The 13,515-nt window shown below is 38.5% G+C and overlaps 1 protein-coding gene across 1 annotated transcript in view; it reads left to right on the top strand.

Moving 5' to 3' along the window:
- The first annotated feature begins 6,684 nt into the window (after positions 1–6,684).
- The window catches only part of LNP1 (leukemia NUP98 fusion partner 1), a 37,790-nt gene continuing 30,959 nt past the window's right edge, over positions 6,685–13,515 (top strand). Inside the window, exon 1 of the mRNA XM_007945783.1 lies at positions 6,685–6,840. Coding sequence (XP_007943974.1) covers positions 6,685–6,840 — 156 coding nt within the window. The remainder of the gene's footprint in view (positions 6,841–13,515) is intronic.

The raw sequence follows: 13,515 nt of genomic DNA, 5'->3' as shown, positions 1-13,515 counted from the left end.
GTCTATGTGTTCTGCATTTCCTCCATTTGAATGTTGACCCTCTGGTGCCCTGTGGTCAGTTGCTCCAAGGTATGCTTCTCCACAGAGTATGTGGATATGTCACCCTGGGTTGAGTGGTCTGTGTGTACATCTTATTTAATATTGGGCTGAGAGTCAGCCCCTGGGTGTGAGTTTTATTCCAGGCCCAAAGTGTATCCCAGGGCCATAGTATTGGGGGTCTCACCAGACTCTTTCTGACCAGTAATTCTGGTCATTATTGTGGTTTTGGATTTTGTTCCATGTTTTTCCTCCCACTCTATCCAGGATCTCCAGTTTTGATCCTTTCCCAAGTGGTTATCATTGGTAGTTGGGCATCATCTAGTTCTTCTAGATGGAGTTTTATATTATCATTGGGATTTTGATAGGATGTAGCTCTCAGTTGGGTATCTTCCTCTCTGTTCAAAGGTACAGTGCTGTTTTAAAGTCTTCTCTGACTACATGGACCACTGTGGTGATGAGACTAAGGGTCATAGTAGCTTCAGGCAGGGCCTCCTGACAAAAGCATGTTTATGTATAAACATTGTGCATAGTATAACTTAATCAAAAAGACACTTCATGTCCTGTAATTGGTTAGGATCAAATCCTGAATATTCCATTTTCAGAATGGGTTCATGCCTTTCATTCTGATCTTTTTTTTTTTTTCTTTTGTAAGCAGACCAGAAAACATGTACCCTCACTTAACAGTTTCATTTAATAGTCAAATGATCTTCATAAGGCATGTATATACCAGGAGAAGAGCATGGGAAGTAGACTCAGGCTCTCAGTCCATTGTTAAAAATTTCAACTCTTTGGAAAAGCTGAATACAGCAAGTCAGTAGCAATGAGAGGAAAGAATGAGAGACCCATCTCTCATGATTGGGTAGAGAAGTCTCACTACCTGTGATGTGTGCTTCCCCAACTTGCAGCTTTCCACAGGAATCACAAATTAAGAATACAATTAATCCCTGAATTAGATATATAGAACAGATTGTAATATCAAAGAACAACACTTTTTTTTTAAATTTAATTTTATTGTTGTTGCTTTTATTGTTGAGAATACATACAACAAAACATACCACAATTCAACATTTTCTACATGCACAATTCAGTGACATTGATTACATTCTTTGAGTTGTGCAACTGTTCTTGTCCTTTTTGGAGTTGTTTCTCCACTGTTGACATAGACTCACTGACTCCTAAGATTCCCATCTAATCTTTTAAGTTGCTACTGTCAATTTGATCCCATATAGATAGATCTTAAAAGAGCATAATGTTCAAGGCAGAATGTCTTTACTGGTTAAGTAATTTAACTTTTCTTCACAATTGTGAGGATGGCGGAGGGTTGGACAGTGCTTTGTTCTGTTGTAGATAGGTTCGCTATGAGTTGAAACTGACTCAATGGCACCTAACAACCTAACACTGTTTGGTTTAAAAAAAGATATCGAGGGATTTTTTTTCTTTCTTTATTTTTTGACTTAAAGTTTAAAGATTATGTCAAGGCATTAATTTCAAGTGTTTATCCAGCCTCACTGGCACCAGAAAGACTGGATTCCATGAGAATTTGAAATTCTGTTCTGCATTTTACCCTTTTTGGTCAGACTTCTTCTACACAATCTTAGATCAAATATTCAGTAATGGTAGCTGGGCACCATCCAGTTCTGGTCTTATGGCAAAAGAGGCAGCATTCATTCCAATTCTTCCTCTAATTCCTGACTTTCCTGCTTTCTCTGTTGTTCCAGGTGAACAGAAACCAATTGCTATGCGTTGGATGGCTGCTTGCAAGCTTTTTTTTTTTTTTTTTTAAAAATTCTTATTGTTATTTGGGTGAAAGTTCACAGAGCAAATTCACTTTCCATACAGCAGTTCACATACACTTTGTCTGATAATATTGACAGGTTACCCCAATGCAACCCCTCCCCTCCCACTTCCTCTCGATAGTTACCTCTTCCCTGTGTCCAGCCCTCCATGTATTCCTGCCCCCTGAAGTGTCTCACTGTGCATAAACAGCCCTTCTTTCTCCCATGATTGTTCTCTCCAAGGGATGTATCTACCTCAGGTACATGTTCAACTCATATGCCTGTCTTTTGTTTGGCTGGAAGCCACAGGTGTGGGTTCAGTTCCAGACCTGAAGGGCAACTAGGGGCCATAGTCTCAGTGGTTTTACCAGGGTCTATCACACCAGCAAACTTGGTCCTTTTTTTTGTTGTTGTTTATTGATTTTGAGTTTTGTTCCACATTGTTCTCCCATTCTATCCTGGATCTCCTTGCTTGCAAGATTTTAAGACTACAGGCACTGTGCAACAAACTGGGAGGTGGAACAGAAACACTAAACACATTATTAGGTCAATTTGCCAGTTCAACTTTTTACAGGTATACAACATATTGACAGCAATTACAATCATCAGCTGTGCAACCCTACCCTTAATCAATGTGATTTTTTCATCAGTGTAAATCAAAATGCAGTACCCCATAAGCAATAATTCCCCTCCCTCTCACTCTTGGTAACTACTATTAAACTTTGGTTTCTATATATTTGTCTATTCTTGTCTTTTTCTGTAACTGAGGTCATACAATATTTGACCTTTTGTTAGTGACTTATTTAACTTGGCATAATATCTTCAAGCTCCATCCATATTGTAGCAAATATTAAGACTTAATTTCTCTTATTGGCTGAGTAGTATTTCATTGTGAGTATGTACCGCACTTTGTTTCTTCATTTATCTGTTGATGGACGTTTAGGCCATTTCCACATTTCGTTTTGGCTATTGTGAATAGTGTTGAGTGAACATTTTTGTGCAAGTATCTGTTTGAGCTTCTGCTTTCAAATCATTTTTGCATATCCTACGAGTGGAATTGCTGTGTCATATGGTGGTTCTATTTTTTGTTTTTTTGAGGAAACCTCACACTGTTTTCCACAATGGCTCTACCATTTTGCATTTCCACCAGTAGTAGAAAGTGTTCCAGTTTCCCCATATCATTACCAACCTTTGTTATTTTTTCTTTCTTTCTTTCTTTTTTTAAATCTTAACTATTGTAGTGGGAGGGAAATGATACCTTATTGTGGTTTTGATTTGCATCTCTCTGATGGCTAATAATGTTGAGCATCTTTTCACATGTTTTTGTAGCCATGTGAATGTTCTCTGTGGTAAAATGTCTGTTGTTGTTGTTGTTATTTGCCGTCGAGTCGGCCCCGACTCATAGCGACCCCTCCTTGGGTTTCCGAGGCAGTAGGAAATTTCCGAGGATTGCCCAACCTTCCTTCCGAGGAGTGGCTGGTGGGTTTGAACCGCCAGCCTTCTGGTTAGCAGTCAAGTGCCTTAGGCACTATGCTACCAGAGGTAAAATGTCTAGTCAAGTCTTTTGCTCAATTTATGATTGGGTTGTTTGTCTTTTTGTTGTTAAGTTGTCAAGGTTTTATATGTATTTTGGTTGTTAGATTCCTTTTTGTTTGTTTTCATTCTCATTTGATTCAAAGAATTCTTAATTTCCTTTTTTATTTCTTTTATTTTTTATTATTATTGTTTTCATTTTTGCAGTGTTCTTGCCTCTTCCCTCCCACCCCTAGTAATATTTTGGTTATTAGATTCTTATTGGATATATGATTTTCAAAGATATTTTCCCAGTTGGTAGCTTGTCTTTTCACTTTTTTTGTAAAGTCTTTTGATGAACAAAAGTTTTGAATTTTTATTAGGTCCCATTTATTTAGCTTGTCTTTTACTGTTTGTTGTTTTGTTATTATATTAGATAATCCATTGTTAAAAGCTAGACTCAACAGCATTGCCTGAGCATTTTCTTCTAAGAATTTTATGGATTTTGAACATTAAATCCTTAATTCATTTTGAATTTGTTTTTGTGTATGGTGCGAGGCATTGAGAGAACAAAACTTAATGTATGGGCATCTATAAGTGTTTCATACAATCCCTCCAATATTTATGATGTTTTCATAGATTATGGCCCCACAGAAAACCAAAAACCAAACCAACAAAACCAAACCATTGCAGTTGAGTCTCATGGCAACCTCATGTGTTACAAAGTGGCTCCATAAGGTTTTGTTGGCTGGAACCTTTATGGAAAGAAGCTCTGGTGGTATAGTGGGTGAGGCATTTGGCTGCTAACCAGAAGGCTGGTGGTTCAAACCCATGAGCTGCTCCATTGGAGGAAGATGAGGCAATCTACTTCCATAAAGATTTCCAGCCTTGGATACCCAATGGGGGTCACTATGACTCAGAACTGACTAGATGACAGGGGTTTGTTTTGTTTTTTTGGAATATTTATGGAAGCAGAATCACCAACTCTTTTTTCCTGTGGCACTGCTGAGTGGATTCAAACTGCCAAACTTTAGGTTAGTAACCGAGTGTGTATCTATAATACCTACAGAGCCAACTGTACCAAAACCCAAACCCACTACTGTTGAGTAGATTCTGACTCATAGCAACCCTATAGGACAAAGTAGAACTGCCTCATTGGGGTTTCAAGGTTATACAACTTTTCAGAAGCAGACTGACACATTTTTCTCCTGTGGAGTGGCTGATGGGTTCCAACCACTGACTTTCGTGTTTGCAGCCAAGTGCTTCACCACTGTACCACCAGGGCTTCTTAGAGCCAACTGTTGGAATAATTGAACTGTGATTGACAAATTGCTGGAGGCTCAGTGTGGGCTAGCTTGGAGTTAAAACTCTGGGGGTGGGAGGGCAGCTTTTTAAGGATATAGATAACTTCAAGCTTTCCATGTTAACTCTTCTCTTTCTCTGTACAATTTTGCCAATACTTAAATTAATCAGTGTGTCTATTAGGCATTAAAGGGAGAGTTCAGAACTGTAAGTGACAGGTATCACTCAAACAGTTTCTAAAGTAAAGTACCTTTTATTTTCCTCAAATATTTTTTATAGTAATAATTAGATATTATCTGCTGTTTTCTCTATCCTCTACCCATAAGATTTTTGTTTTGTTTTGTTTTGTTTCAGACATTGGAAGAAAAGATTCTCGTGTCTTAGGAGGAATAGAAAAGAAGTTCACCCATAATCGTTTCATGAGCAGGACTTGGTCCTTCTTCCTCAAAGGAAGTTATCTGATTTATCTCTTTAATAACAGAGACAACTAACAGTGATGACATCCATGTATAATTTCTCCTTTCTCATCTGTGTCATTGACAGGCAGTCTTCCTCCATTCTCTCAATAGAGATATTATAAAGTAGCAAGTATGCATTTTTCATGATTTAAAGCAAGAAATAAAACTTTTGAAAGTCACTGTATGCAGTCTACTTCTGTAAAGATTTACCACCTTGGAAATCCAATGGGGGCTGCTATGAGTTGGAATCAACTCAATGACAGTGGGTTTCTGCTTGGGTCACTTTTCCTTAGTAAAGTGCAAGTTATGGTATCACTTGAACATAGGTCACCAGTACCAAATGCTTCTTTTTGCAGTGGAAGCAAGAATTTTCATATGGCCAGGAATCCCTCTGGTTACAAAATGCAGGATTTCCCAAGATTCTTAGACTACTGGTAGAAAGATGGAGAGAACCTGGACTTCGTTGTTCTGCTCTTTGCTTCAAACTTGGCCGTGCTGCTTAGTAGTCATTTCACCTTGGGCAGGTGACAGTCTATTTGAATCTGAATTTTCTCATCTCTGAAATACTGATAGGATCCCTGTGGTGCGAATGGTTAAGCACTTAGCTGCTAATCCAAAGTTTGGCGATTTGAAGCTGCCCAGTGGCTCTGCAGAAGAAAGACCTGGCAATCTGCTTCTGTAAAGATTACAGTTAAGAAAACCCCATAAGGCAGTTCTACTCTATCACATGGGTTGTTATGAGTTGAAATCAACTCGACATCACCTAACAACTAAAATGTTGATATGAATGTCTCGGCTCAGTCATAGGGTTACTATATAGATTAAATGAAACAAACAAACCAACTAAAAAAAACCCCAACCCATTGTCATCCAGTCAATTCCTACTCATAGTGACCCTATAGGACAGAGTAGACCTGCCTCAGAGGATTTCCAAGGCTGTAAATCTTTATAGAAGCAGACTGCCTCATCTTTCTCCTATGAAGTGGTTGGTGCGTTCAAACTACTGACCTTTTGGTTAGCAGCCTAATGCTTTAACAATTGTGCCACCAGAGCTCCTTTTTATATGTTAGGAGGGTTTCTAATCTTAGATGTCCTTTCCTGTGCATAGGATGGCCGCAGCTGGCTGCCTTACAGGCTGTGACCAGTCTAACCCTAGATATGGCCCATATCAGTGTTGGCCTCAAGCTGACAGGCATATTGTGAGGGTCATGTTCCATCACCATTGGCAGCTGGAGATTTCATTGCAGCAAAGCACAGAGAAAATCAGGCAGTGGATTGTGCTTCCCACCCTTAGGCTTTGAGGCACAAGCTCCAGCAATGGAAAGATTAAAAAGCCTCTCAATTTAAAGAGACAAGGGGGAGGGGAATGTGGGCTGCACTATTTATAAATAGACATTGCCTGATGCTGCCTGATGGTGAAGTGGTTGTTTAGTAAATCTTTCTCCTTGAGGGATCCCATTATCAGAGACCATTTGAAAATACCACTTTTATCTTGTCTTTTGGGAGAGATCCTGGGGTTTATCAAGTCAGCCCTGTTGGATAATACTTCTCTCTGCCAGATTTAGGGACAGGCCTTCAGCATTTTGAATCAACTTTGCATGGAGCACAAAGATGATGATGATGATGATGAATCTTTTGCCAAATGGATGAGCAGCTTCTGGGGTCACAGCTGGACAGAGGTTGATGAGAGAAAACTCCAGGAACGTCACCGATCACTAGCCACCAGTTTCAGGAAAACCTCCCTGCCCTGCCCAGTGAGTTATTACCACAGGACCAGGGGAGAGCTGGGATGGGGGAGGGGATTTCCCTTAAATAATTTTTAGAAGAGTCCTTGGATATAAAGTTTTCTGTGGCTTAAAATCGGTACTTTTAAACCTTGGTTTATTTTTATTTTTATTTATTTTTAAAAATCTATCCTTCTATATATCCCCACAAAAATCTCTTTTTATAATTTTCTCTTATCTTCAAAAGGGCCTGATTTTCACCTAATAGGTAATAATTTCTTCATTTTCAGTAACCTAAGATATGTCATTCAGAGCTTCTGATAAGCCTGAGATAATCCCACTGAATGATATGCTGTTGTTAGCTACTCTTGAATCATCCTGACTCATGGGGACCCCATGTGTTACAGATTAGGACACCTTCATAGTTTTCTTGGCTGTAATCTTAATGGAAGCAGGTTGCTGGACTGTCTTTTGTGGAGCTGCTGGGAAGATTTGAACCGCCAACTTTTGAGTTAGCAGCTGATGGCAAATTGCTTGCACCACCTGAATGATATAATTCAAGCTCAAAGAAAGAAACTTGATATTATCATTCCTCTGTGCAGCATTAGGAGCTCTGGTGGCATAGTGCCTAAGACATTAGACTGCTAACCAGAAGGCTGGTGGTTCAAACCCACCAGCCATTCCTTGGAAGGAAGACTGGGCAATCTACTTCTGTAGAGATACCACCTTGGAGACCCACAGAGGGGTCGCTATGAGTCAGAATTGACTTGATGGCAGTGAGCTTGGTTTTGTTTTTTTTGTACAGCATTGCTGTGAATAAATGTGTGATTTCCATTAGACCTTTTGAAATACTGAAATGAGTTCAACTATTTACTGTACCTCTGGAGAACTGAGATTCCACCTAACAAATCACTACCTTCAATAAATTTAATATACTTTTTTCTTCTCTGTTGTTATTTGGTTTCCTTATGTGGGAGGGATACAAAATTCTTTTGACTTCAGCACTATTTTCCCATGGCTAGGCAGAGGAGTAGGTGTCCAGGGAGCAAGGTGATAGCAGGAAAATTCCTGAGAAAGGAATGGGTGGACCTGACCAGGTGTGGACTTGGCAGCAGGTACAAACAACAGTTCTCTTTGCTTAACCGCGGCTGCTAGGAGGCTCCACAGTACACAGGCATGTCCTCTCCTTCATAGTTACATAGTGATAAGACAGCCTTTCTTTTTCATGAGTCACCACTTGAGAATTCAACCACTGGAAAACAATTCCCTAGCCCCCTGCTTCTGCCAATCTTAGAAAGCTTAACTAAGTTTTGTTGTTGCTGTTAGGTGCTATAGAGTTGGCTCAGACTCATGGCAACCTTATGCATAATAGAATGAAACATTGCCAGTCCTCTGCAATCTTCTTGATCATTGGTATGTTTGAGTCCATTGTTGTATCTACTGTGTCAATCCATCTCATTGAGAGCTTCGCTCATTTGCCCTGACTACAAGTAAGTTTCCAGGCAATGTTCATTTTTTTTTTCTTTTTTAGCTCCAAGGTCTCATAGTTCAGAATGCCTGTGAAATCATCAAGTTTGAGGAATGAGACCTCTGTGAGATGCAAATATTTGAAAAATGATCTCTTACCAAATACATATTCGAGGATAAAGGGCAGGTTTTAACATCTCCGAGTTTCAGTTTCCTCAAGTGAAACATGAAGGGGATTGGGCTGGATCATCTCAGAGGACCATTCTACCTCTAACTTCCCATGATTCTATGATAAAATAGACCAGTTCTACCCTGTAACACTTGGTGTCACCATGAGTCAGAGTTGACTCAACGGCAAAGGGCTATTTTTTTTTAGGATAAAATAAAGACCAGGTTATCTCATTCTCCTTTTAATCTCTTATGCTCCACTGAGTGAGGTATTCATAGTGTGTGAACCAGCAGTTTAATTAGTTTTATCACCCCCAGTTTTCAGGTAGTAAGAACCAGGGAGAAACAAAAAGAAAAACTGTGATTTTGTACTTACCACAATAGCCCTTTACAGTCACAGAAAATATTAAAAGAAAATAAGAAACATAATTTGCAAAATATGATTTCATTGGAAACTGAAATAATTTACCCTATTTAGAGATATTCACTTTAGATTGTAATGTTGTTCTTAAATTAATGAAAAAATGCAGAATTTGCTATGGATGACGTTCCTAAATGGTACCACGTGACATCTTTTTCTGCTTGTCCTTGCTGCAGGCAGTGCCCTGTTCAGATTCTCTGAGTCAACACTGAATTCCATAATTATTGAAATAGCATGCAGAAAGCATGTGTTTATTTTGGGAGACAAGACATGGGATAAAAATTATGACCTGACTGAATCGAGTAGAAAAAGAGCAAACACAGAACATTGATCAGGAGACCCAGAGGAGATATCAGTCAGAGTCCTGGAAGGTAGTAAGGGAGTTTGATTCTTCGTTCTCTATTTACATAATTTTAAAGTAAATCTGTACTTAAACCAAAACCAAAATCACTGCTATCCAGTCGATTCCAACAAAGCAACCCTATAGTATAGAGTAGAACCGACACATAGGGTTTCCAAAGTTCTAAATCTTAATGGAAACAAACTGCTACATCTTCCTCCTATGGAGTGGCTGGTGGATTTGAACCACTGACCTTTCAATTAGAGGTCAAGTGCTTTAACCACTGTGCCACCAAGGACCCTTAATCTGTACTTGGATACTTAATTTTTCCTGTCTTTAAAATGTGCTCAATTTTTTCTCCTTTTAGAGAGATGAGAACAATTAGGTCTCAATTTCTGTGTTTTGCTTTGAGCTTAATGAAAAGAACTGAAAAAGAAAAACATATTCTTATCTTTTTTTTCTTCTTCTCCCTACCCTGCTCTAGTCTAAGGCTATTTCTTCTCAACTATTAATAATCTATATCCATCAATATTACATGCATAAGGAGAAAAGAGTTTCCTCCTTCTTGCCTATATTGAATGCAATTTCTAATATGCCTTTATCAGCCTCATGATCCACGTGGAAGCATAGTAATAGAGCATAATGTTGAACACCTACTATGTGCCAGTCACTGTTTGAGGTACGAGGATTACAGGGTAAAGGAAGACACACATGGCTCCCACACTTGTGGAACTTTCAGTATAGTGAAAAATATAAATTCGACAGGAAAGAACAAAATATGACAAGTCTTACAGCTTAGTCTTTCACAGAGAACATTATTTTTTGGCCAGGCTCATTGTAATCTGAAGTTGCTGATTTTAAGTAAATCAAGAAATCTGGCTTTACTGTCCTGATATCCTTGATGAATATATAATAAAGTAATCTGAAGGCTCTCTTATTGTTGAGCTGATCTGCCTTCCCTCTCTGCCATCACATAACTAGTAAATATAAAGGTACAAAGATGAAGTGAAACAGTTTCCATTTCACTTACTTATTCTGCTCATTGGAAGTTTATTTTTAATTGTGTTCAGCTTTCTATTCATTTCCTTCAGCTTAATATGGCTGTCTTATTATTTTTCCACATGGAGTGGGCCAAGTAGAAGGGAGGAATAAGTCCAGTGAAAGATCTCTTTGAGGAAGAAGTTGAGTTCATTGACTAGGACCTTGCTAGCTCTAAATGGATATTCTTACATGATCCATGGTAATACAGGATGTCTTCCCTACATGGTATGATTTGAAAGGATACAAAGTAACCACAGCATGTCTGTCAGCTTGTTGTACTGTGGTGGCTTGCATGTTGCTATGATACTGGAAACTGTGCCACTGGTATTTCAAAGGCCAGCGGTATCACCTATGGTGGATAGATTTCAGTGGAGCTTCCAGACAAAGGAAGACTAGGAAGATCCACTTCTGAAAAAACTGGCCACTGAAAATTTTATGAATAGCAGGGAAATATTGTCTGATCTCGTATTGGAAGATGAGTCCCTCAGGTTGGAAGGCACTAAAAATATGAGCGAGAAAGAGCTGCCTTCTCAAAGCAGAGTCAGCTATAATGATGTGCGTGGATGGATTAAGGTTTTTGGGACCTTCATTTGCTGATGTGGCATGATTCAAAATGAGAAGGAACAGCTGCAAACATCCATTAATGATCTGAACATGGAATGAATGAAGTATGAATCTGGGAAAATTGGAAGTTGTCAAAAATGAATGGAATGTATGAAGATTAATATCCTAGGCATTAGTGAGCTGAAATGGACTGGAATTGGCCTTTTTTTTTTTTTTTTTTTTAATGAAAACCCTGTGGATCACAATGATCTAATCTGTAACCAGTAATGGGGATGGTACAGAACCAGGCAGCATTTCATTTCATTGTGCATGGGGTCACAGTGAGTCTGGGGACAACTCGACAGGAGCTAACAACAACAATGTACTTGCAAGATTTCTTTGTGGAAAGTAATATTACCTTCAGGGACCCATAAATAAAGTTGCTGTTTAATTTGAAGAAACTTTTGCAATGTCTCAATTGAAAAGGGCTTAAGAAACGGGGGGCATGTGGGAGGAGGGACAGGTAAGGTGCAAGATGGGAAAAGAGCTTTTAGTGGTCATAGTAGGATGAGACTCTATAAAAGTAATAGAACATGAAGGTTTTATTACCAGTAGTATTGGCCATTTTGAATCACACAATCATATGATCTATTATACTGGGAATGACAGCTTAAAGAGGAATGAATCACATTATCATCAAAAAGAGCATATCAAGATCTATCCTGAAATATAATGCTGTTACTGATAGGATAATATCTATACAACTACAAGGAAGACCAGTTAGTGCTATTATTATTCAAATTTATGCACCAACCACTAAAGCCAAAGATAAGGAAATTGAAGATTTTACAAACTTCTGCAGGTTGAAATTGACCAAACATGCAATCAAGATGTAATGATAATTACTGGTAAATGGAATGAAAAGCTGGAAGCAAAGAAGAAGCATCGATAATTAGAAAATATGGCCTTAGTGATAGAAATGGTGCCGGAGATTGCATGATAGAATTTTGCAAGACCAAAGATTAATTCATTGCAAATACCTTTTTCAACACCATGAAAGGTGGCTATACAGGTGGACTTAATCATTTACTGATTAAGATCAGATGGATTATACAGGAACCAAATCTGCTACATTTATGGAAAGAGACAATGGAGAAGCTTAATATTAAGCCAGTCAAAACAAGTCCAGGGGCCAACTGTGTAACAGATCATCAAATGCTCATATGCAAGTTTAAGCTGAAGCTGAAGAAAATTAAAGCAAGTCTGTGAGAGCCAAAAAAAATGACCTTGAGTGTATCCCACCTGAACTTAGAGACCATCTGAAGAGTAGATTTGACACATTGAACACTAGTGACTGAAGACCAGATGAGTTGTGGGATTACATCAAGAACAACATACATGAAGAAAGCAATTGGTCATTAAAAAGACAAGAAAGGAAGAAAATACCAAAATCAATGTCAGAAGAGACTCTGAAAACTTGATCTTGAATGGAGAGTAGCTAAAGTGAATAGAGGAGCTCTGGTAGCATAGTGCCTAAGGCACTTGACTGCTAACCAGAAGCCTGGCGGTTCAAACCCACAAGCTACTCCTCGGAAGGAAGGTTGGGCAATCTACATCCATAGTGATACTGCCTTAGAAACCCAAGGAGGGGTCACTCTAAGTTGGGTCCAACTCAATGGCACATAACAACAATGACCAAGTGAACAGAAGAAATAATGAAATAAAAGATCTGAACAGAAGATTTCAAAAGGTGGCTCCTGAAGACAAAGTAAAATATTATGACATGTGCAAAGACCTAGAGTTAGAAAACTAAAAGGGAAGAACACATTCGGCATTTCTTAAGCTGAAAGAACTGAAGAAAAAATTTCAAGCCTTGATTTGTAATAGTGAAGACTTCTGTGGACAAAAATATTGAAAAAAATGCAGTACACATCAAAAGAAAATAGAAGGAATACACAGAGTCACTATATCAAAAATAAGTAGTTGATGTTCAGCCATTTCAGGAGGTAGCATATGATCAAGAACTGATGGTACTGAAGGAAGAAATCCAAGCTGCACTGAAGGAATTGGCAAAAAACAAGGCTCCAGGAATTGACGGAACACCCACTGAGATGTTTCAACAAAAGGATGCACAGCTGGAGATGCTTATTCACTTATGCCAAGATATTTGGAAGAGAGCTACCTGGCTAAGTGAGTGGAGGAGACCATATTTGTGCCTGTTCCAAAGAAAAGGTGATACAACAGAATGTGGAAATTATCAAACAATATCATTAATACCACATGCAAGTAAAATTTTGCTGAAGATAATTTAAAAATGGTTGCAGTAGTATATTGACAGGGAACTTACAGAAATTCAAACTGGATTCAGAAGAGGATGTGGAATGAGGGATATAATTTCTGATATCAGATGGATCTTGGCTGAAAGCAAAGAATACCAGAAAGATGTTTTCCTGTGTTTTATTGACTATGCAAAGGCATTTGACTGTGTAGATCATAACAAATTGCGAAAAGGTAATTCCAGAACACATAGAACAAGAGTCAGTTGTTTGAACAGAACAAAGGGATACTGAGTGGTTTAAAATCAGGATTGTATCCTTTTACCATACTTATTCAATCTGTATGCTGAGCAAATAATCCAAGAAGCTGGACTATATGATGAGGAATGTGGCTTCAGGATTGGAGGAAGACTCATTAACAACCTGTGATATGTAGATGACACAACCTT

Source organism: Orycteropus afer, unplaced genomic scaffold, assembly GCF_000298275.1.
Source record: "Orycteropus afer afer isolate SDZICR_OR568_19922 unplaced genomic scaffold, OryAfe1.0 scaffold00143, whole genome shotgun sequence".
In the NCBI taxonomy this organism is placed as follows: domain Eukaryota; kingdom Metazoa; phylum Chordata; class Mammalia; order Tubulidentata; family Orycteropodidae; genus Orycteropus; species Orycteropus afer.
This window is presented reverse-complemented; position numbering and strand designations above follow the sequence as displayed.